The sequence below is a fragment of the Vitis riparia genome, chromosome 7, assembly GCF_004353265.1.
Source record: "Vitis riparia cultivar Riparia Gloire de Montpellier isolate 1030 chromosome 7, EGFV_Vit.rip_1.0, whole genome shotgun sequence".
NCBI classification, from domain to species: Eukaryota; Viridiplantae; Streptophyta; class Magnoliopsida; order Vitales; family Vitaceae; genus Vitis; species Vitis riparia.
Window position 1 is genome coordinate 16,146,620 of NC_048437.1, and position 23,892 is coordinate 16,170,511.

General features: G+C 35.0%; 1 protein-coding gene and 1 non-coding gene across 2 annotated transcripts; one reads left to right on the forward strand and one right to left on the reverse strand.

Annotated features, from left to right (window-relative positions):
- Window positions 1–5,096: 5,096 nt before the first annotated feature.
- TRNAK-UUU lies at window positions 5,097–5,169 on the reverse strand. Its single transcript has one exon. It is a non-coding gene; the product is annotated as a tRNA-Lys (tRNA).
- Window positions 5,170–5,267: 98 nt separating this feature from the next.
- Window positions 5,268–23,161, forward strand: LOC117918576 (GPI transamidase component PIG-S). The gene is given in 13 exon segments (XM_034835324.1): window positions 5,268–5,908; window positions 5,911–6,148; window positions 10,563–10,647; window positions 10,757–10,846; window positions 11,558–11,631; window positions 11,888–11,972; window positions 12,068–12,157; window positions 18,440–18,570; window positions 19,007–19,088; window positions 19,192–19,239; window positions 21,721–21,793; window positions 21,915–22,018; window positions 22,517–23,161. Coding segments are annotated over 13 exon segments (1,836 nt in total). The 5' UTR covers window positions 5,268–5,295; the 3' UTR covers window positions 22,640–23,161.
- Window positions 23,162–23,892: the final 731 nt, after the last annotated feature.

The window sequence follows — 23,892 nt, forward strand, 5'->3', positions numbered from 1 at the left end:
CACTTGTTTGTTTTGTTGAAAGTGAAGATGTTGATTTTGCTTTGCCACGAGTGATGGGGTCTGTAGCGGTGTCGTGTGTCGATTGCGTAATGATGATTTTGTCATTGCCCTTGTTGACATGCATAACTTGAGTTCTTTTGGGTGCCATTGACATAGTAGAGATCAATCTTCTAATCAAAAGAGATGAGAGGCAAAAAGGTCCCACCGGGCGTGCCAGAAATTTGTGCGCACAAATTTCGTAATTGGTCCTACGATGTAAGCAAAGCAATAACAAAAATAATGCGAACAAAATATCTATTGAAATTTTAAAAAAAAAATTGTGGGTGCAATCTCAAATATAATATTCTTTATAAAATAATATTTTCCCTTCGACTCTTTCGCTTTGACCACAACTTGAAGAACGACGATGATGTTTTCTTGATTTCGAAGATCAATCGAGGGCCACAAGTGACTTATTCTTGAATGAATTCGTTGAATGTCGAAGAATGCATGCAGTAGTTCTTTTACCATTTACTGAGCTTGTAGGGAGATTTGATGAAGTTTTTTCTTTTGTTATGAAGCTTCTTTTCCCATACGAAGTCGCCTTTGGATTTTTTCCCTAAGATTTTCCTTGAAAATAGGGAATTTGAATTTCAAATTCCCGAATTTTAGTTGCTTAATTCAAGGGATTTAGTTCCTTGATTTTAACAATTTTTCTTCTCCCAATGAGGTTTTACCAACAAGATAATAATAATAATAATAATAATTTTCTTATTATTATTATTATCCTTTTTATATTTGGAGATTAGAGAAACTTATCCATAAGAGGATATCTATTATTTCTTTTTATTTATTTATTCATTTTGAATACCAAATTAGTACTAATTTAATCCACTAATTTTTTTTTATTTTTTTATTTTTTTATTTTTTTTTATTTTTTTTATGTCTATAGTTATAGCCAACAATTTAATTTGTTTCAGTTCAATCTAATCTAAACCAACACCAACATATGTGGTGATATATATAGGGAAGAATTGTGCCTTACACCCAATTAGGTTTGATAATTAATAAAAAGTCCTCTAAACACCCATAATTGATTACAAGTATATGAAATAGGAATAGACAAAAATACCCTTTGACTTACACCCATCAATTTTGTCTTTATACCACCACTCTTTATTTGTCACTTCCATAAAATTCTCCTTTATTTAATCATTTTTTTTATTTTTTTAAACTCTTTTAAAAATAATTGAAAAATCAACATTATTTTCTATTTTTAAATCATAAATAAACAAAAAATATATTAATGATTCAAAAACTATTTCGGAAAATACTTTCGAAAAGAAATATTAATTTAAATGAATAAAAATTTTCTTTTACATTTAGAAGTAAATAATTTAATGATTAAAACACAATTTAAAATAAATACATTTACTATTTTTTTTATTTTATACTAAAAAGTATTTTAAAGTTTATTTTTTTACTAAAAATAATTTAATGATTAAAATGCTATTTAGAAAAAAAAAATTATCTTCTTCCTTCTTTATTTTAATAATTTTTTTAACATAGACTTTTGGGTAATAAGTTATATGAAATGTTGCAAATTTGTTTATTAAATAATTTTTTTAATGATTTGAATTAATTGAAAATTTATTGAAATAAGAAAAAAAAAAAAAAAAAAAGTAAAGAGGATGGATGGAGAGTTTTATTTTAAATATCCAATTAAAATGTTTTTCGTATTTAGAAATAGATTATATCAATACATAATATAATAGAGATTGAATTTTTCTCATATAAAAGGGTTGAATGGTATATTTACTCATTTTAAATGTAAACAAGTAGTTAAAAATTATATAAATTATGTTTGAGTTTGGTTTTAAAATATTTTTTTTAGTTTTTATTTTTTTATTTTTAAAAATAATTTTTATTTTCTATATTGTCTCTTTTTGAAAATATGTTTAATTGAAAAATAAAAATTATTTTTAAAAATAAAAATTGAATACCTTGTTTAATACTATTTTTTTGTATGAAAATAATAAATAGAATTAAATTTCATTTATTAATTATTCTTTTTTATTTTTTCTATTAGTTATTTTAATAATAAAATAAAAAACAAAATAAGTTCACAATTAAATAAAGGAATCGGTCAATTGTATATTTTTTTCACAAAAATATAATATGTTCACAAAAAAAATTGGATTTAAGTTTTCCACTCTTTTTCTTAATCAAACTATTGAAATCATGTTTAATTTGTATCACTGTACAAGGGTATTCACTAATGGTACAAGGGAAATGCACTAAGTGTACAAAGGGTGTAAAAGATTACCATTTGTAAAAGATTTCAATCGATTCTGAACCACTTATTTATTTTTCTTGTCACCCACGGATTGCATACCCATATTATGCACTTTATTTAACTCTCACATAGAAATTTCGATACTTTCCCCAGTAATGATGTTTAGGGAAAAAAAAATTAACCCTAATTCATCCACCAATTTCTCAGCTAAACCATTAGAAATATGGTTAACACACATACTTGGACACATTACTTACGAATGATATATTGTGTCATTGTATAATGGTATTACACTAACTGTACAAGGGAAATGTACTAAGTGTACAAGGGTGTACAAGGCTACCATTTGTAAAAGATTTTAATCGATTTGAAATCACTTCTTCATTTTCTTTGTCACCCATAGATTGCATACCCATGTCATGCACTTTATTTAATTCTCACATGGAAATTCCGATACTTTTCCTAGCAATAATGTTTGGGGGGAAAAATTAGTCCTAATTCATCCACCATTTTCTTAATCAAACTATTAGAAATATGGTTAATATACCTATGTTGACACATAACTTAAGAGAGATATATTGCGTCATTATACAATGGTGTTACACTAACTGTACAAGGGAAATGTACTTAGTATACAAGGGTGTACAAGGTTACCATTTGTGAAAGATTTTAATCGATTTTGAATCATTTTTTTATTTTTCTTGTCACTCACGGATTGTATATGAAATTTGCACTACTATACAAGGGTGTTACTCTTATTATACAAGACAAATGTACTAATTGTATAAGACAAATATACTAACTATACAAGGGATGTACAAGACTACCCTCTGCAAGATTTCAATCAATTTTGAACCAATTTTTTTTCTTGTCACCTAAGGATTAGACACTTTTCCCCTACACATTCCTTCACCTAAAAATTATTACAATTTGAATTTTTAAATTTCATCATCCAAAATTTGTAATTGCATATTTCGTTTGAGTAGTTTTAACAATATTTTTTTAGTACATTTACATCCCATATAAAGGAAAATTAACCACAATATTTAGGTACTACCTTTTTGTGAATTCATGTATGAGGACAAAAAAGAAGAGAAAATTATGATGCATTTGCTTGACTTGATGACATCGTGTTTTAATAATTTAAACCATGTCAAGTCCATATCTATTCCATATTTAAAAGGGCATTTTAATATTTTTCAAATTATTAAATTATAATACATTATTCAATTAAAAATTAATTATCACCATTAGTTAAAAGATAGTCATGTTATAAAATAATATATTAAGACAATGTTTATGTATTGTCCATAAAATAGAGAAAATATTTAAATAATTGTCTATAACCTTAAAGATGTTTATATAAAAAATAATATATATATATATATATATTAGATAGAAAAGAACAATAATATTTTTTAAGGTGTTTAAAAAATATTTATTATATATTTTGTAAGTTTGAAAAAAAAAATATTTTATGATGTGTTTAAAAAATATTTACTTAAAAAATGTAGTAATAATCATTTTTAACTATTAATTTCCAAAATTCAATTTATTAGGCAGAGAAAAATAATTGGTGGAAATAGTGACATCTCCCAACTAGGTCTCACCAATTAATATGTAAGAGAAATGTAAGGTGAATGAATAGAGAGAGAAAGAGAAAGATTTCTTTTTAACAACCAAAGACATTTTAGGAAATTTTCAAAGGTAATGTCCTTCAATTTTCACTCTTCTATTAGGTCTTGGGCTCAAAGATAAACATGTTGGTAATTATAGATATATCGATACTTCGATTTTACAGATATATCAATGGATATTCTGGAAAAAAATATCGATAGACATAAAATTGATCAAAATTCATGGGAATGTAAGAAAAACCTTATAAAAACGTAATTAGAAATATAATAAACATTTTAAAGTTGTTTTGTTGAAGAATTTGATATATATAATATGATTTATCATATTTGATAATAATATCTTATACATCGATAAAAAAAATATGAATTTTATAAGTCTACATTTATTATTAAATTATATCAAATATTATTTCATAATAATATTGTCATATTTAATTTTAAAATATATTTAATATTAAAATTATGATTCATTTAATTCAATTGTATTAAATGATATAAAATAAATTGTGATATATGTATAATTATTTAATATTTAATTAATCTATTAATGATATTAAAAACTATGAAGAAAATTATCATGATAATTTTATATTTTTGGTAATCAATTAAATGAAAAACTTTTATTTAATTATAAAATAATTATAATTAATTTGTTCTTTAAAATATTCTTTTAATATTTTGTTTATTTGATGACTTTTAATATAAATATATTTGGTGCAACATCTTTAACAAAGGGCATACTTGCCCTAGTGGTTCACCAAGCCTCAATTGAAGCTTTTGTCCCCTCAACAACAAGTTAAAAGGGATTTTAAATTTTTTTATCAAGCTTTCACTGTAGCAACACACTATAGCATTTCACTGTAACGACACATTGTAGCATCACTGTTGCGGAAGCACTATAGCATGTTGACCCCGTGTTAACCAATTGAAAAAGTTGAAAAAAATCATTAAAATTTTGCTAGGAGCCGATTTTAACCAAAATTTCTCTCATCGACATTTTGGAACGATTTTCAAACCAAGATATTCTCCCTATATATAAAGGGATTTGGGACAATTTTCAAACCCATATAGTCTCCCTATATATATAGTCATCATTTATTTTTATTTTTTTAATTCTCCCTATATACAGGGTAATCATTTTTTTTTTTTTTTTTTTAAATTTCAAAAGGTAAGAAAACGTCTAGCGCCGTCTGTGGGAATCGAACCCACGACCACATGGTTAAAAGCCATGCGCTCTACCGGCTGAGCTAAGACGGCTTTGTTCAGGCAGCTTTAGTATTGTTATATTTAATATCTTTTAACTTTGTATTAAGTTTTAAAACATTCACACCAGAATAAAAACTGGTGCCTGAAGCCTGAAGCAAGAGCTCCGCTGCATCAACAATGGCGGAATTCTCAGAATCTCCAAAGGACAGACCCTCCGAAATATCGGAACTTCCCGATGAGTCCCAAAATTCTGTTTCGGATTTCGACCCCTGCTCTATGCGAAAAACAAAGCCGGGATTGAAGCGCCTCTTCCTAACTCTAACCGTCCTCTTCTCCTTCTTCCTAGGTTCCCCATTCTTGCTCAAATCCATCGAAATCTACCGATCCCCGCTCCCCTTTCGTGAAATCGATTCGCTGTCGGACTCCGTCGGGTCCAGTCCGCTGTTATTCCCATGCCACTTTCAGGCAATTTTTGTAGGGTTTGATAATTTCGATGCCTATGAGCTAGGGATTTCGATTAAACACGAAATGAAGAAATTGACCAAACATCCCGTGTGCGGCACTTGTAGCGATAGCAACTATACTGTGTCTGTGACAGTTGACTCTGGCTCTGGCTGTGCGAGGAACTACAATGCCGAGTCCACTTGCATGTGGCGGTGTGGCGCAATTGGGGAATTTGATCTTGGTGGTGGTGGTGATGATGATGATGGTGTTGATGAGTTTTTGGGGTCTGTTTTGGGGAGTTGTGAGGGTTTTAGGAAGGTTTATAGTGTTGTGGTGGTGAATAGAGGTGGGAAGTTAGGGCCGTGGTTGGGAAGTACAGGCATGCTTGGATTGTTGGGGGAGTTTTGGAGGATGGGATGAATGCGATGGTGGCAAGGGTGGCGGAGACTTTTGTTAAGGTGTTTGTTAATGGTGGGAAAGAGGAGGGATCGATTCATGGAGAGTTTATGCCAGTTGGTGCAGATGGGAGAATTGTTCTTTCCTTTAATTTATTGAATGCCGATCCAACTGACTGGATTTATGGTTGGTATGGAGCTTTATTTTCCTCCCTATATTTATCTAAAGCACATTTTTTTGCGTTTTTAGGTTATCTAAAGCACATTTATATGCATAATGTTAGCATTTTGTTTGATCTTTGTCTTGTGTTCAGTATATAATGTCCGATTCTTTGGGGTTGTCCAATATATAATGTTAGGGTTGTAAATGAGCTGAGGTCAGCTGAACTGAAGCCCTAGGTTTGTTCACAAAATTAGTGAGCTTCCAATAGGTTTTGGCTAGGGCTGCTTATCTCACAAACAATCTTAAATGAACCTCTAATTGAGGCCAACCTCTAGTAGCTCAGTTTTTCTTTTCAATGTATTGGTCTGTTCATGAGCCTCTTATCAAGCCTCCAATTGGTGATGCCTTAAAATAGGTGAGCTTGGCTTGCCTATCTAAAAACTTAAGGGACCATCTTACCAAGCCTGGTTTGGGTACTTGGTTTAATATGCAGTCCTAGAAAATATTTCTTTTTATTGAAAATGAAATGCTAAAAGGGGTGAAGGTAAACAACAAAGAAAAAGAGAGAATCAGTCATGAACCAGAAACACCAAAAAGAGAAATCGAAATTAGAATGCACAAGACTAAAGAGGAAACTTCAAACCCAAATCCCATATAAAGGAGAAGAATAATCTCCTACAAGGTCTAGAAGTGGTTAAGCCCTTCTTTTGACTAAGTGATCGGCCTCTTCATTGATTGTTTGGATTGACTTGAAGTCCACCTCTATTGAGGAAGAAGGGATAAAGATCTCTAGCATATGACAAAGCATATTTAATGATTTTAGGTGGATATGTCTGGGTCCCTCCTTGTGGGTTTTAGTTACTTCAGAGTTCTCAGGTGTCCCTGTGAGTGTGATCATACTGGATTAAAGATGTATATTGTGCAAATAGAAGGGCTGAAAAGGTGCATGTTGAGTGGAAACCTCCTATACTATGGTGACTTAAGCTGAATATTGAGAAATGCTCATTGGGAATCCTGCGACAGATGAGTATTGTCAGAGTGTTTTAAAGGTCATGGAGGTAGGGTGATTAATGGCCTTACAAGCCTGCTGGGGCAGGGCCGGCCATAGATGCCAAGTTATTATCAGAGTGTTTTAAAGATCATGGAGGTAGGTTGATAATATGGCCTTACAAGCCTGCTGGGGCAGGGTGAATATGGATGCCAAGTTGTTAGTGGTAGTATTACTAGAGGGCCTGACTTTGGCTATTATCTTGGGTCTTGACAATTTCTTGGTGGGACGCAACTCTCTCCCTCATGGTTTTGGGAAATACCTTTAATTCCAATCTGGCTTGAAATCCCTTGGGGCAAATATCAAAATTAAATTTCATCCAACCAGTCAGCAAAGGCACCACTTTGAGACATGATTAAGGAATGAGCTACACACCCACAAAACGGCTCTCCAATTTTGAAAATAAAATTGAATGGCATAGCAATAAAGTCCTTAGTAATTGAGGCCCACAATGAAGCCAAGACCATTTATCCTAAAGCACCTACTCTGTTTTGGACTTTTTTCTTGAAAACCTTGTTGCCCCCTAACCAACTAAATAGAGCAAATCAAAGAACAACATGTACATGGGAGCAACACTACACATTTTCCGTCTCCGGGGAAAAAAAAACCTCCAATGACTAGAAATTCCATAGGGGCACACGCAACCCAATCAAATAATAGAAAGTATATACTATTAGGATAGAGTAAATAAGCAATGCAAAAATAAGTTATCCATGGTTTCACAACCCCTGTTCGACCAAAAACATAGTTTGGCATCATGGCTTTCTCTAGCCTATTATTTTTTTGACAATCAAAGAAATATAATAGGTGTCAAAAAACATCGCACTAAGGTACACAAGACATATACAATGAGCACTAAACTATGAACAAAAACACCCTCTCTTAGCTAGAACCTAACGCATCAACAAAATCATATACAATGAGCACTAAACGATGAACAAAAACACCCTCTCTTAGCTAGAACCTAACCCATCAACAAAATCTATTGGAAGATATAAGACCTACATCTATGTATATCTTTATCCACAACAAAAGATTACTAAGGAATTGGCCTTTTAGAGCATTGACTAATTGTTCTTTGTTTTCATAGACCTATGATTCTTCTCTTTCCAAAGTAGCTAAAAGATGCATAATAGGATAGCTCTCCAAACCTTTTTTCATCTTATTCCCACAAATGAGTCATGCCAACCTAAAATGGTCTCTTTGATTATGGATGGTAGAACCCAAGAAACACAAATAAGGAAAAAAGCAATTGCTACAAAAGTAAGTTTTGTGGGCTCTATCAAAAGCAAGTGTTTTGCATGGGAAGCTTGTTGCAGAAAGGTCTCTACTCTTGATTAGCTTTTAAAAAGAGGCCAAATGTTGGCTATATGCTTCCCATGTAAAATAGATGAAGAATCTATTGATCACATTCTACTACACCGTACCATTACAAGGGTACTAGCCTATTATTCTAAAGCATATTCTTGGTATTCACTGCTCACTTTATCTTGGAATGCTATATAAGCAAAAGCTTTTACTTGAGGGTGCATCATTGCCTTCCAAATGGCAAGAGTAAGCCTCAAAATATTATCCTCTTTAGTGAAAAGATGAAAATATATTAATAGGGGAATAGACCTTTATTATCATTAGACAATCAATTTTCCTAAAAGTTTTAAACTTGTAGGATTTTGACCCATAATATATATCACGCACTCTAACACCTTTCCTCACTTGTAATCTCTTTTGAAACATACATGAGCTTAATAAATTGGGGAAATAAAGTGGCCACTTTTTGGCTTAAGAAATTGAGAAAATAAACATGCGATAAAGTTTGAATACATGACCTCTTGCCAAATGAGGTTCTGATACCATGTTAGATAACCAATTTTCCTAAAAGTTTAAGCTTATAAGATTTGGACCCATAATGTATATTGTACACTCTAACAATTATTGTGAAATGGCAATCTTTCATCGAAGGTTGGAGCTTAAATGATGGTCCCCCTTGAGGAGATTAAGGAAAGAAGTCAACTTGGTTACCCCCATTCCTACTTTTCTACAAAGGCAATATTTCTAGAAATCACCTTGTCAAAAAATATTTCTAGGAATCACCTTGCTTAATCCTAGGCCCCTTTTAAACTTGGGCTGTCAATGACTTCCCTTCTAATTAGATGATCTACCTTACTATTTCAGTTCCATTTTGAGGGTAATCCCTTTTAATCTTTTCAATTCTTAAGCCACTTTACTGAGGACTTTGAGAAAGGATTGGGTATTAAATTGGGATTACTCATCAAGATATAAACATTTTTTTTGAATCCCAAAACTCTATAATGCCTCCAAGATCACATGATTCTTACAAAACCTTTCAAGAATATTTGTCAAGATAAGTTCGTGTGGAAGTCTCAAGTTCCTTTCAAAGTGAAGTCCTTTGTCTGGTTAGTGGCACACAAGAAGGTGAATACTAATGACATGTTACAAGTGAGAAGACCCTACAAAGCCCTTAGTCCTGATATTTGTATCCTGTGCATGAAGCATGGGGAATCAGCAGATCACCTTTTTCTTCATTGTTCCTTGACGATTAGGTTGTGGCACAGGTTATTTCAGTTAGCTAAGATGGATTGGGTTCCCCCAAGGAGCATATATGACATGATGCCCATCAAATTTAAAGGCTTCGATAATTCTAAGAGAGGGATAGTTTTGTGGCAAGCTGCGAGCATAGCTTTAATTCGGGTTGTGTGGTGGGAAAGAAACGCAAGGATTTTCGAGGATAAAGCAAAAAATTCAGAGTTCCTTTGGGACTCTATTGTTTTCCTTGCTTCCCTTTGGGCTTTCTGTTCCAAGGCATTTAAGGGGACTCCCCTTAATGTGATTCAGTTGGATTAGATAGCGGTGTGTATTCCATAGGGATTGGTCCTTAGTGGGAGTTTGTTTGTTTTATGTGTATTTTCCTGTAATTTAGTTGTCTTTGGTGGGAGGATTTCTCATCCTTCTTCTTGTACTTCTTTTTTATATTAATATATCTTTGTGGCGTTTCCAATCAAAAAAATATTTGTCAAGATAAGGGCTTGGCAAAAAATGGGGAGCTATTCCATGACTTTTCCACCTGAACAATTAGGGCATGAAATTGTTTGAAGACTAGCATGCTAACAAAAAAATGGATATTATCTTTGTCAATTCATGTAATTGTTGAGTCAACTTTCCCTTTTCAAGCATGAATTCTTGGTGTGCTTCTAAAAAACTTGAAGTAATTTATCTTCATTCTCTATGCAATGCGAACAAAACTTGCATTATGTGCCTCACCCAGGATATTTCTAATTGGTACATCCTTAAGATAGTAGGCGGCCTATTCAAACATTTAAGTAGTATGTCTCCAAAGTGTTTATTTTGTCCAGCTTACACTTCTTTGTAACTGTAGGGATTTCCAAAGAATAGATGAGATTCTGTTGGCCCCTGTAATTAAGGCTTTGGGACCTGTAGCAAACATAAGCGTGGAAAGTCAGGTAGTAGATGCTCTTTCTTTAAATGATACTTAATTCTTATGGCATTCAATTTTTGGTGCCTTTTTCAGCAACTTAGGCTGTAAGTTTTCTTGTTTTTGACTTGATGCAGGTTTTATACCATACTCCAAAGTCATCATTTTCTTACTGGGATGAAAAATGGGATAGCTACATATTTAGTACCAAAGATCTTCCTTTCTTTGTATGTTTCTAAAGTTTCTCTGCTTCTGATAGTTATCTGTCTCTTTCCTTTGAAGATGAATTCTAAAATCCTTAAATCCAGTATTCTCAGAGCTGCTTTTGTATAAATTGGTGTCTTTGAATGTGCAAATTGTATGCATCATACTGTTTGTTATGCGATAATGCTCAAACTCAATACATATTTGCCATAGATCATATCTATCTGCCTCTGAATGTGATAATTGTATCATATGTATATCTCGTCATGGCTATGGATCTACTAATCTAGCATGTGACCATTTGTTTGCAAAGAACAATAGAAATGAGAATGCATAATACATACACACACACACACACACACACACACACACATATAGATAGATAGATAGATAGATAGATAGATAGATAGAGCACATTCCTATACAAAAGGTGTCATGTATCATATATTCATTTCGCACAGAAAGACAACTTGATTCATGATACCAAAGTAAAAAAGCATGACATCTTGATTTGGCAAGAGCAGTTATATATATTTACCCATTATTGATGATTTTATGGTTTACTTTGTTTATTAGAGCTACTTTTTTCATTTTTTCCCCTTTTGGACACAATTTTTAACATTCTTCATCCACCATACTGTTATAATTATTTTTCTCTGTCATTGCTTACTTTTCCTTTATTGAGATCATGGCTGATACTTTGTTTAATGCATGACTGGTGGTTATCTGAATAGGTGAATTCAAATGAGTGGCATTTGGATACTTCTATTGCAGCGGGGGGCCGATCGAAGATTTTGCAATTTGTGGTGTATATAATTCATTTCCTCTTACTTTTATTTCAATTTTTCTGGAAGTATTTCTCGTTTTGCCATATGATGGTTATTGTTGGGTCAAGGATACATGTCTATTAGATGCATTAATCATATGACAATCTCCATGGTTCTGTATTGTTTTCTTTAAATGCCTTCTTTAATTTGATGATTGTTTTGTGATTGGAAAGCAGGTGAAGATTTTATCTCGATTACGATGTGCTCACAACATAATTTTTGTTGATATGTCTTCAGATATATACCATCTGCTAAGGAATGCCCTCTTCTGTTACAGTTTCCAAATGGAGAAATTTCAGTAACAAATGCCTTTATCTCTCCAGTGAGTCTCTATTCCTTCATCATCTTCATGCCTGTTGTTTACTCACTATTGTTGTGAAATTGCATGATTTACTAGATTTCAATTATGTCTTGTAGATGTGGGGAGGTGTTGCTGTTTGGAACCCCCCAGGCTGTTTGAGGGATTCAGAAAGTAAGCATCCTTCCCGGCACACAATTTCTCCTCAGGTTAGAAGTCCATGTTTAGAATCCATCCTACTAAATGTTTTTTTATCATGCAGTTGTTGCATTAAATGATCAATCACTATATTGGAGGAAGTACTTAATTATATCCCAGCGAGAAACAAAACCATATGCCAAAATTTCCCCATACTAAACCTAGATACCAAATAATCCTAGCCTGGAATTGCTAATTTACTACCTTATGGATTATAACAATAAAAATACAAAGGAAATCCAAAAAAAAAACCCGTTTTCTCATTTTCAATGTACTTTCCATCACTGTACTAGACTTTCATGTGTGTGTGTGTGTATATATATATATGTATACCAGCCTTTTATATTCTCTATATCACTATACTACACTTTCATATATAGTTTTTGGTGGGATCCCTTTTTATATACTTTCCATATGATTCTGGCATACTAATTTAAGATGCCCAAATAATATTCTATAAGGGACAATATTCTGATATTTTTGATGTAAAGTTTGGGAAAAAAAAATATTTTCCCCAAATAAGTTTTTGACATTATTATAATTTCTAAGATTGCTAGCTTTGAAGTCTGCCAAATGTTTTGGTGTCAAGCAGTGTTATTTTAGAGGAAGACCAGCTTGTGCGGGTGAAAGTGGCCTAGACTGTTAGATAGTGTACAGTTATTTTAATTATTTACTTTTCCTTTTCTTTCCTTATTGTATTGTGGGTCCCACTAACATGTATATATATACCCAAGTCCAATGTGTATTATTAACAGTTTTTAATAACAAAAATTAGGGATTCTCCCTTTTCTCTCTTTTCACATGGTATCAGAGCCTAGGGAGAAAAAAAAAAAACCTAATTATTTCCGGTTTATCCGTGAATCAATTCTGGGAAACCTTTCAGTGACCGCGTTTCATTCCGGTCACCTTTCCCATCTCATAAAGCTTTCCGATCAACCGTATCGCCTTCAGAAAACCCTCACTGCCGGCGACTTTTCCGGTGACTTTTTCTGGCAAAGTCCTTTTCCGACACCGACCATGTCATCAGGTGCGCAAGGAAGAGATCTTCAAGTTTTGTCAAAACACCGGAGGGAGATTCTCAGCCATGCGCCGACCACGCGCAGTTCTTCTCCAGCGGCCTGAACCTCACGCGCCGGTGCGTGTGGGTTCGTGGAGCACTTTCCGGCCACGCGCTTCCACCTCCAACCTCACCTGATGCTGTCTAGCCACCCTCCATCTGTGTTTGTGCCATCCGAGCCCTGCAAGTGCAATTTTTGGGGTTTTTTTGTCTCTGCCGACCCTCTAAACAACCTTTCCGACGACCTTCGGTGACTTCCTCTCCACCCCGAACCCTACACGTGTCTTAGGAAGTGTTCTTCTACCCTTCCAGTAGTGCCACGTTTGTTTTTCTTTACTATTTGGTCTCTCACAACCGTGGATCCTTGGTTTTTCTTCTTATAGCCGCAATCTGAAGCCGTATTAGGGTTCTCTTCGATCCAAACATATTTCGTTCTCCAAATAAGTAGATATGACTACTAAAAGTTCTATTTTTTCCTCTGTCATATCAGGATCTCCTATGATTACTTCGGAGAAATTGGTTGGCAGTGAAAATTATTTGTCCTGGTCTGCCTCTGTGGAGCTGTGGTTTATAGGTCAAGGTTATGAGGATCACCTTGTTACGTAGGAGGCGGATATCCCTGAGGTTGATAGAGTACAATGGAGGAAGATAGATGCACGGTTATGTAGTGTGTTATGGCAATCAGTTGATCCTAAGATTCTGCTTCATCTTCGGGCCTACAAAACATGCTTTAAATTTTGGAATCGGGGGAAAGGGCTATACACGAATGATATCCAACGTCTTTATAAGGTGACTTCTTCTATTGTCAATGTCAGACAACAAGACATGAATTTATCTACTTATATTGGCCAGATTGCCTCTCTTAAGGAGGAATTCTTGATCGTGATGCCTCTTACTACTGATGTTGGGGATCAACGAACACAGATTAACAAGTTCTTCATGGTTCTTACGCTTATTAGCCTTCGTCCAGATCTTGAAACCGTCCGCGATCAGATTCTTGGCAGTTCCTCCGTTCCATCCTTGGATGATGTGTTTGCTCGCCTCCTCCGTATCTCCTCCACTTAGACTTTGCCATCTGATAACACTACAGATTTTTCTGTGTTAGTTTCTCAAACTAACTCTCGAGGAGGACACAGTGGTAACCGAGGTAGAGGCCAACGTCCTCATTGCACCTATTGCAATAAGCTTAGCCACACTCGTGATCGGTGTTATCAGTTACATGGGCGGCCTCCCCGCACTACCCACGTGGCCCAGTCATCTGATCCTCAGCCACCTCAGCCTCCCAGTTCCTCCACATCTCAGGGTATTTCCCTCACTGACAGTGAGTATGATGACTATCTCTGCTATCAGGCCACCAAGTCAGCTTCTATTGCTTCTGTTGCCCAGATTGGTAATGCTTTTGCTTATTTTACACACATCTTCTCTTGGACCTTGGATTCTAGATTCTGGCGCTTCTGATCACATATCTGGTAATAAGGATCTTTTCTCTTCTATTACTATTACCTCTGTCTTACCTATTGTTACCTTAGCTAATGGTTCTCAAACTGTGGCTAAAGGCATTGGTTTGGCACATCCTCTCCCTTCTATACTTTTCTCTTCTGTCCTTTATATTCCTGAGTGTTCCTTTAATCTTATCTTTATCAGCAAAATCACTCGTACTCTTAACTACTCTATTACTTTTTCTGATAAATTTGTGACCTTGTAGGACCGGAGTACGGGGAAGACGATAGGCATAGAACGTGAGTCTCAAGGCCTCTATCACCTCACCTCACCTTCAACTCCTACAGTTTGCATTTCCACTGATGCTTCCCTCATCCATAATCTATCACCTCACCTCACCTTCAACTCCTACAGTTTGCATTTCCACTGATGCTTCCCTCATCCATAATCGTCTGGGCCACCCTAGTCTATCCAAGTTCCAGAAAATGGTCCCTCGTTTTTCATCTTTGTCGTCGCTTGCGTGTGAGTTCTATCAGCTTGGGAAACATACTCGTGTCTCGTTCCCAAAGCATTTGAATAATCGAGCAAAGTCTCTTTTTGAACTTGTCCACACTGATGTTTGGGGTCCTTGTCGGATCGCGTCTACTTTAGGATTTCAGTATTTTGTCACTTTCATTGATGACTATTCTCGATGTACTTGGTTATTTTTAATGAAAAATCGAGTTGAGTTATTCTCTATTTTCCAGAAATTTTATGTTGAAATCCAAACCCAGTTCAATATTTCTATTCGTGTGTTACGCAGTGACAATGCTAGGGAATATTTTTCTGCACCATTTACTTCATTTATGTCCCAACATGGGATCCTTCATCACTCTTCTTGTGCTCATACTCCTCAACAAAATGGGGTAGCTGAACGTAAGAATCGACATTTTGTTGAGACAGCTCGTACTCTCCTTCTCCATAGTAATGTTCCTTTTCGTTTTTGGGGGGACGCTGTTCTTACAGCATGTTATTTGATTAATCGTATGCCCTCATCTGTATTACACGATCAGATTCCTCATTCCCTTCTTTTCCCCGACCAACTACTTTATTTCCTTCCTCCTCATGTTTTTGGTTGTACTTGCTTTGTTCATATTCTCACTCCTGGACAGGACAAACTTTCTACCAAAGCCACAAAATACATCTTTTTGGGATACTCCAGACTTCAAAAGGGTTATTGTTGTTATTCCTTTGAGACTCATCGCTACTTTCTCTCCGCTGATGTCACCTTCTTTGAGGACTCACCATTCTTCTCCACCTCTGAGTCTCTTCCTGTTTCTGAAGTCTTACCCCTTCCCATTATCTCCCCACCTGATGCAGTGCCTTCTCGCCCACTTCAGGTTTATCATCGTTGTCATCGTGTCGTTGATCCTCCTTCTTTGGCCGAGGTACCTGCTGACTCACTTCCTATCCCTTCGGCTTCTCCTGCCTTGGCTTTGCCTCCTGCTACTGACTTACCCATTGCTCTTTGGAAAGGTAATCGATCTACTTGTAATCCTCATCTCATTTACAATTTTTTGAGTTACTATCGATTATCTTCACCCTATTCTGCATTTGTTTCTGCTATATCTTCTGTTTCTCTTCCCAAGAGCACCCTTGAGGCTCTTTCCCATCCAGGCTGGCGACAGACAATGGTAGATGAAATGACTGCTTTACACTCCAATGGCACTTGGGATCTTGTTGTTTTACCCTCTTGTAAATCTACAGTTGGTTGTTGTTGGGCCTACACAGTTAAGGTTGGCCATGATGGTCAGGTTGATCGCCTTAAGGCCCGCTTAGTTGCTAAAGGCTATACTCAGGTTTATGGTTCTGATTATGGTGACACTTTCTCTCCTGTTGCCAAGATAACTTCTGTTCATCTATTGCTCTCCATGGCTGCTATGCGTTCTTGGTCTCTTTATCAGTTAGATATTAAAAATGCTTTCCTTCATGGGGATCTTGCTGAGGAAGTTTATATGGAGCAACCACCTGGTTTTGTTGCTCAGGGGGAGTCTGGTTTAGTGTGCAGGTTACGTCGTTCTCTATATGGCTTGAAACAATCTCCTCGAGCATGGTTTAGTCGTTTTAGTTCTGTTGTTCAAGAGTTTGACATGTTCTGTAGTACAACAGACCATTCCGTTTTCTATCATCATAACTCTTCAGGGCAGTGTATTTATTTGGTAGTTTATGTGGACGACATTGTCATTACAGGCAGTGATCAGAATGGTATTTAGAAACTAAAGCAACACCTTTTCACCCACTTTCAGACTACAGACTAGGGGAAACTCAAGTATTTCTTAAGGATTGAGATAACTCAATCCAGTTCCAGTATGGCTCTTTCCCAAAGGAAGTATGCTTTAGACATCTTGGAAGAAACCGGTATGTTAGACTGTAAATCGGTAGATACTCCTATGGATCCAAATGTCAAACTTGTACCAGGACAGGGGGAGCCTTTAGGAGATCCTGGGAGATATCGGCGACTTGTAGGTAAACTCAACTACCTCACCATCACTCGTTCAGACATTTCTTTTCCTGTAAGTGTTGTTAGTCAATTCCTACAGTCACCATGTGATAGCCATTGGGATGCTGTAATCCACATTCTTCGATATATCAAAAGCACACTAGGCCAAAGTGTGTTGTATGAGAACAGAGGTCATACCCAGGTTGTTGGTTACACATATGTAGATTGGGCTGACTCACCCACAGATAGACGTTCCACTTCCGGGTATTGTGTTTTTATTGGAGGTAACCTAATATCCTGGAAGAGTAAGAAACAAGATGTGTGGCGACTAATTTTGTCAATTCAAATGATCAACTAGCAGATATTTTTACTAAATCTCTCAGAGGTCCTAGAATTAAATACATTTGTAACAAGCTTGTTGCATATAACATATATGCTCTAGCTTGAGGGGAAGTGTTAGATAGTGTACAGTTATTTCAGTTATTTACTTTTCCTTTTCTTTCCTTATTGTATTGTGGGTCCCACTAACATGTATATATATACCCAAGTCCAATGTGTATTATTAACAGTTTTTAATAACAAAAATTAGGGATTCTCCCTTTTCTCTCTTTTCACATAGACAATTGGCAGGTTTGCTGACATTGCTAGAATAGATTTGTTGTCATTCTAATTTGCAAGTTGATCCTTGACTTTTGATAAATGAAGCACAAATTTGCCCATTCTTGAGTTTTATTTTATTAGTGTGGATTCAACTTAATATGTTTGGTTTTAACATGATGAAAAGGATTGTGAGTTATGCTAACTGTGGCCTTATTATTGATGTATAAAGTTGTGTAGCAAAGCCTCCATGATAAGTTCTTTAAGAAAGTGCAATATAGACGTCAAGGTAGTCTCTTATCCTTCAATGAGCATCTTTTATTTCATAAAAATTTAGATGCAATAGATACCTTCATTGCAATTTATCCAATATTCAGGCAATAAGATGTGTTTTTGACTTGGATGATTATCATAAAAAATTCCCAACATATCATAAGATTCATGTTTTTGAAGCTGCACACTTTTCTAGACCCAGAAAGCATACCAAATTTTAGGATTCCCCATCAGGCTTTTCTTTCTTGTTTTGATAGGCTTTCCAGGTAACTTTTATAATTCAGTTTAATTGTAATCTAGGAATTTAACTAGTCACAGATTCTTTTTGTCATTTTGATTGCAATCTTGGAAGAATATGAATTGTTATGACTAGAAGTCAATGGTCTATTATTGCAGATAAATTCTAGTTCATTTTCTCAAGTTTGATGGATGCACATTCTGAAACAGGATCTTCAGAAGGTGTTTGAAATATTCATGGGCCAGCTGCGGCAACTTTTTGGCCTTAAATCTGATAGCCTTTATGTTGGTGCATCAGGGACTACCAATCTTTTAGCCAGTGAAAGAGGCTTTACAGAATGGTGAGAAGAATTGGTCCATTCATTTTTCAGTCTTTAAAAGAAAGTCACCACTGTTTGATTCTTGATATTAAATATATTAAGCAAGTGTGGCACTAACGATTTGGAAGCTAAAGGCTCTGATGTTATTTGAAGTGACAAATAGATGTTGTAGTGTAATCAGTTTTTCCATAACTCTTTGATTTCCATTACCTGTGCATATGTAGATTGTGGAGGAGTTAATATTAGATGCTTGGAAGGATTAATGTAATCTGTTTCCTCTGTTCACCCTAATTATAACTTCTGTTTCTAAAGGCCTCAAAATTGTAACCAGTGTTTTTCTACTGTCTTATTTATTGTTTTATTTTTATTTTTATTTTTTTATGAGATCATTCAGTTGGTACTTATTGTGCCAGAATGCAGCAAGTTGAATGCAACAAATTCCTTACTTATTTTGTAGGGAATTGGACGTGCTGTCACGGCAACATACATGTTTTAATCTTGTCTCATGTGCTACTACCCTTGGATCTCTCTCTAGATTGGTAAGCTCTCGCTCTATTCACGTACTTGTAGGTTTCAAGCATCTATTACTCATTTCTCTATTTTGGTCAGTTCTTTTGTTGAGCATAACAATCCTCTGTGCAGGTTCAATCCCTTCCAAGGATGATTATCATGGATGAAATAGGAAAACAGGTCAGTCATGAAATAAAAATTTTCTAATTCGTCATCTGTAAATCTCTTTAAACCTGTGATTGTCTAATTTCCATTGTGGCCTTTGGCATCTGATCCTCCAGGTGAAAGGTGTTTACTGACTGTTTATTTCATATGTAGTTGTAAAAAATTGTTCTACTCTCTTTATTCCAAAAAGGTTAGGATTGGCACAAGATAGTAACTTTTCTGAGAATCCGAGTATTAGGTAAGAAGATGAAGGCTTTATAGGAGGACATTGGTGCAACCAAGTGTTTAAGGATGTCTTTTTGTAAAGTTAGAAATTTTGTGCAGATTAGGTTTTGGGATGTAAAAGAGCTGATCAAAAAGGAGTTTTGTATGGGCTAGTGGAGAGGCTTTTGTATTCCTTTTTTGTCCAAATCAGTTGGTTAGGTCTCATTGAATTGTGGTAGAGATTAGCGATTTTTGTCAGCATTTTGTAACCATGGGAGTCCCTAAGATGATACGGGCATCCATTTGGAAGAAATCGATCGGAGGCATAACTCCAGAGTCTTGATGAAGAGGACAGAAGTACTAAGTTTTCCATAGAATTAAATTAAGGGTAAAGTAAACCTGGTTGTTTGAGATGAATGATCCATTGATCCTAGCTCAGGATGTCAGATTTCTTCCAGCATCTTGATCAAGTGAAGGATTCAGTGGGCTTAGCATTGATGGGATTAATGTTATATGTCTGGGTCAGGCATACAAAGTTGGTTTGGAGCAATCATTTGAAACAGGGTTTTAACAGTCATGTATGAACTAAGGACAAAGCTCCCTGGTCCAGATCAGATGACTGGCTTTCTGGAAAACCAAATTGGGTGACAATTAGAGAGGATCTTAGGGTATTTCACATAATTCAGAGATCTGAAATAACTTTTGTCCAACTTTTGTTGTGTTGGCTCCAAGAAGGGGAAGCTTAAAGAATACTAAAGACTAAAGCAGAAAAGTTTGGCAGATTGTTTGTACAAGTTTCTAGGAAGGCTAAATAACCTTATGTGCATTTTCTCATTCTACACCCTAAACCAAATTGAACCGTACATCTAATGTAGAATATCAAATGTGGGTGTTTCCTGCATCAATCCAACAAAGAAACAGATTGTAAGAGTAAGGCTACTTGGAATAAACTAGTAGCTTGGTCTCTTTCATTATTGGACAGCTATTCTTGGTACCTAAATGAAGAATATGCAGGGCAGACACATTTATGGTCCAATCATGTTGTGTCTTCATTACATACTTTGGATTGTTTATGTTCCATAGAATCTAACCATGCATATGTGTTTGACTAAGCTAAAGCTCGTCTGAGTTTCTGTGGTTACTCAAATGAAATAATGAACCAAGCTCAAACTCCAACTGGAAACTTGTCTACTAAGAAAAGCCTAGCCCAAACAAAGTCAAAGATGAAGTGTGCAATTCTGATAGCAATATATCAATTTTAAGACTTTCTCAAGTGCCTGATACCTAGCTACCCATATTTTAATCATGAAAAACATCAAATAGAAAACCATGTCGAAAATGTGACATACATTTATTAGTTTTTTCTTGCATGCTGACCTCGTAGGTCATATTAGGTCTGTAGTCCATTGAATTCTCAAGTTTAAATCTTCCACCATGAAATCAGAAAAGATATTTAATAAAAGTCAACCTTTCAATCTCCAATGTTTAAATTAATCTGATCGAATAACTCACTTATCTCAATTGAAAATCTCCATGCTTGTTTTGAACTTGAGCTGAGCTAGAACATGTCCAGATAAGCTGAGCCAAGATTAAACATTGAGCCTTACTTGATTAATGAAACCCACTACTTCTTAGTAGTGCAGCACAGTCATCATTCACTTTATTTATTTTTTATTTCATGTTATGAGCATTTTGTATTTTTTGCTGCGGATATGATCATCTAGGTCTGTTCTAAGTGCTGAAGTTATTCTGTGTGTGTACGAGTGTTCATAAATCTAAATATAGAGGCACTGTATCATATATAATTGCTCCATATGCTAGCCACTGTGTACAATGCTAATCATGTGGCTTACCCACTGTGTCATACTTAATATTATTATTGTTCAAACTCCAACCAAAAAAAAAACTCAGCATCGTACACTATCTTGTTCCTGTCCATTTTCTTTTGTCCTTCATTAGAATACACATAATGTATCTTTCCTTAGGTTACTGTAGACTCGTCTCTTTTACTATTTGAGGATTTTGATTGCATATTATTGCAAACATTACCTAAGTTAAGTTCACATGTTTCTTTCAAGACCTTGAGTAAGATATTATCTACTTCAGGATTTTATTTAATTGGTTGATCTGGCAATTTATATTCTAGTCTTGTTAATGCTTGGGTCATGATTCCTGTTCTTTCGTGTCATTTTAATGGTTTTGATTTATTTGGCTTGTGTTCCTAAGATTTTGTGGTTTTGGCTGTGCTGTTAGAATTAGAAATATTCTAATATCATCTACCTGCTTGAGCAGGTGAAGTTTTCCCTGGAAGCAGCAAAATTAACTCAAAGTAATGCATCTCTTGGAATTTATGATGCTTCAGCCGGTATGTTGCTTTGTACTCCCTACTCCTTTTAGATTGTGATTTGCCTGTGGATTTCATTGAGGATTTTCTATCTGTGTTAATTGTAAAGAGAAAATGGTAAAAAATTATTCTCACTTGTCAGTCTCCTCAAGGCAAGCAAGATCTTTAGCAGAAGATGCCTTTTTCCACCCTTCTATCATGTCCGTGAGCTACTACTCGTTTGAGCATTGCTTTGCTGTCTACTCGGTTAGTTACATAACAGTCAGATCTTTTATCCTGAACTGAGTAATTAAGAATTCATTTTCTAATGGTAGAGATAGAGGAATCTACTTTTACGCATTGGAGGAACGCATGCAAGGGTTTTCATATTTAAGTCGAATATCTGTATAGACAGTTTTGAGAAAAATATTTGTGCATAACACCTAGTTCTAGTTTAAGCTACATATAGACAAGTAAATCTGTATGGTTTATATATACATGCGCACACACCCACATGCTAGGAATCAACTTTGTCCAATGATTTGTGTACATTCCAAAAGGCTATAAGAGTTTGGTTTTTAGCTCTAAGGGTTACTGCCCCTGTTATTGTTAGTCTCAGTAGCATGCATGGGCATAAAATTGTGTAAAATTTGCCCTTAAACTTAATTTTTGTTTGCAAAGCATCCTATTTGCATACAAAGTTGAGCTAGTGCTTGATTTGGCCTTATTGTTCTCATTGTCTATCTTCTCTTTCCAATTGAACAGCCCTTCTTTCTACCAGTGTCAATGCATGTCCTTCTTGCTGCCTTTAGAGAATGGAGAAGATACAAGCAAGAAACGGCAAAGTACTTAGCATGGAAGAAGAAAGCAAAGGTAGCAGCATCCTAACCATCTCCCCGAGCTTCAGTTGATTTCAATTCAATGCTCCTAAAACCAGAGAGTAACATCAAGTGATATTAAAGAGGCAACCTACCCATTGCAATGGAAATGTATTTCTTCAATCATTTTGAGGATCATTAGGCGTCCTTGCTCACATGAAGGACCTGTCATCCAACACGACAAAGGATTCCATAACAGTTGCTGATAGTGAATTTTTTGTAGTACTAAAAAGGATTCCACGTTTTAGATTTCTGCTGGGTATTTGTTTGGGTAAATTTGAAAATTAAAATCTGTAGCCTGATCAATATTATATTTGGTGGAGCTTATTGGAGTGCTCTGTCCAAAAAAATAGTGGTGCAAGGTGTGCTGATGAAATACGGGGATGTCTAAAGGGCTTGTTGCACCATCTAATGCTCCATTTTTCTTCCTTTTTTATTTTGTTTGCAACAAAGCACACGATCCTAATCTCTCGCATCCGACTCGTCATGTACGCGCCTTTTGATAATATTCTTGCCGTTTGTTAGTTTTCAATTCTGTTGTTGGATTGTTACAATTTTTTTTTGGCAAGGGATATGCTATTGTTCCAGAGGGGAAATGGCAAGGGTTGTAAATCCATTTCATTTTTTAAACCATTTTGTACTACAAATAAACACATATAATTATGGGTCATGCATAGTACTTATTTAGTGAAGATAATTATCATCCTATATAAAAGTAGTTTAATTTGATTTAATTTAATCTTTTTATTTTTCCCTTAAACTTAATTTTTTTTTTTTTTAAGAAAAAATGCTCCCTACAAAATGGTATTATAAAAATTTATAAAATTTATTTATTTATAGATTATATTTATTTCTAATATAATTAAACAAGTGTGAAAAAAACTTAAATTAAATGGGTGAGGTGGGTGTGGGAAATTCATGTAGGTGACTTCTATTGTTGACATCCCTAAATAAGGTTATGGACGAATCGTATTGTCGACAACATTTTTATCTTTTTTTCTCTGGACATGTGACACTGCTGTTTCATTAGAAAATGGAAGATTTGAGGTAAGCCATAATCACTTCCAATATTCGGTTCTATGAAATATTAATTTCTCACAGAATTCAGTTAACCAACCCCTTTTAACTTAGCAAGCCACACTGGTAGGAAGTGAAGTAATTGAAGCACAATGTAAAATTTGTGCTTAATAATGCCCATGGTGGAGCTTCAAAGTTGCTTGACATAATGAAGAAAGCCTCACCATGCCATTTTGTATAAATATT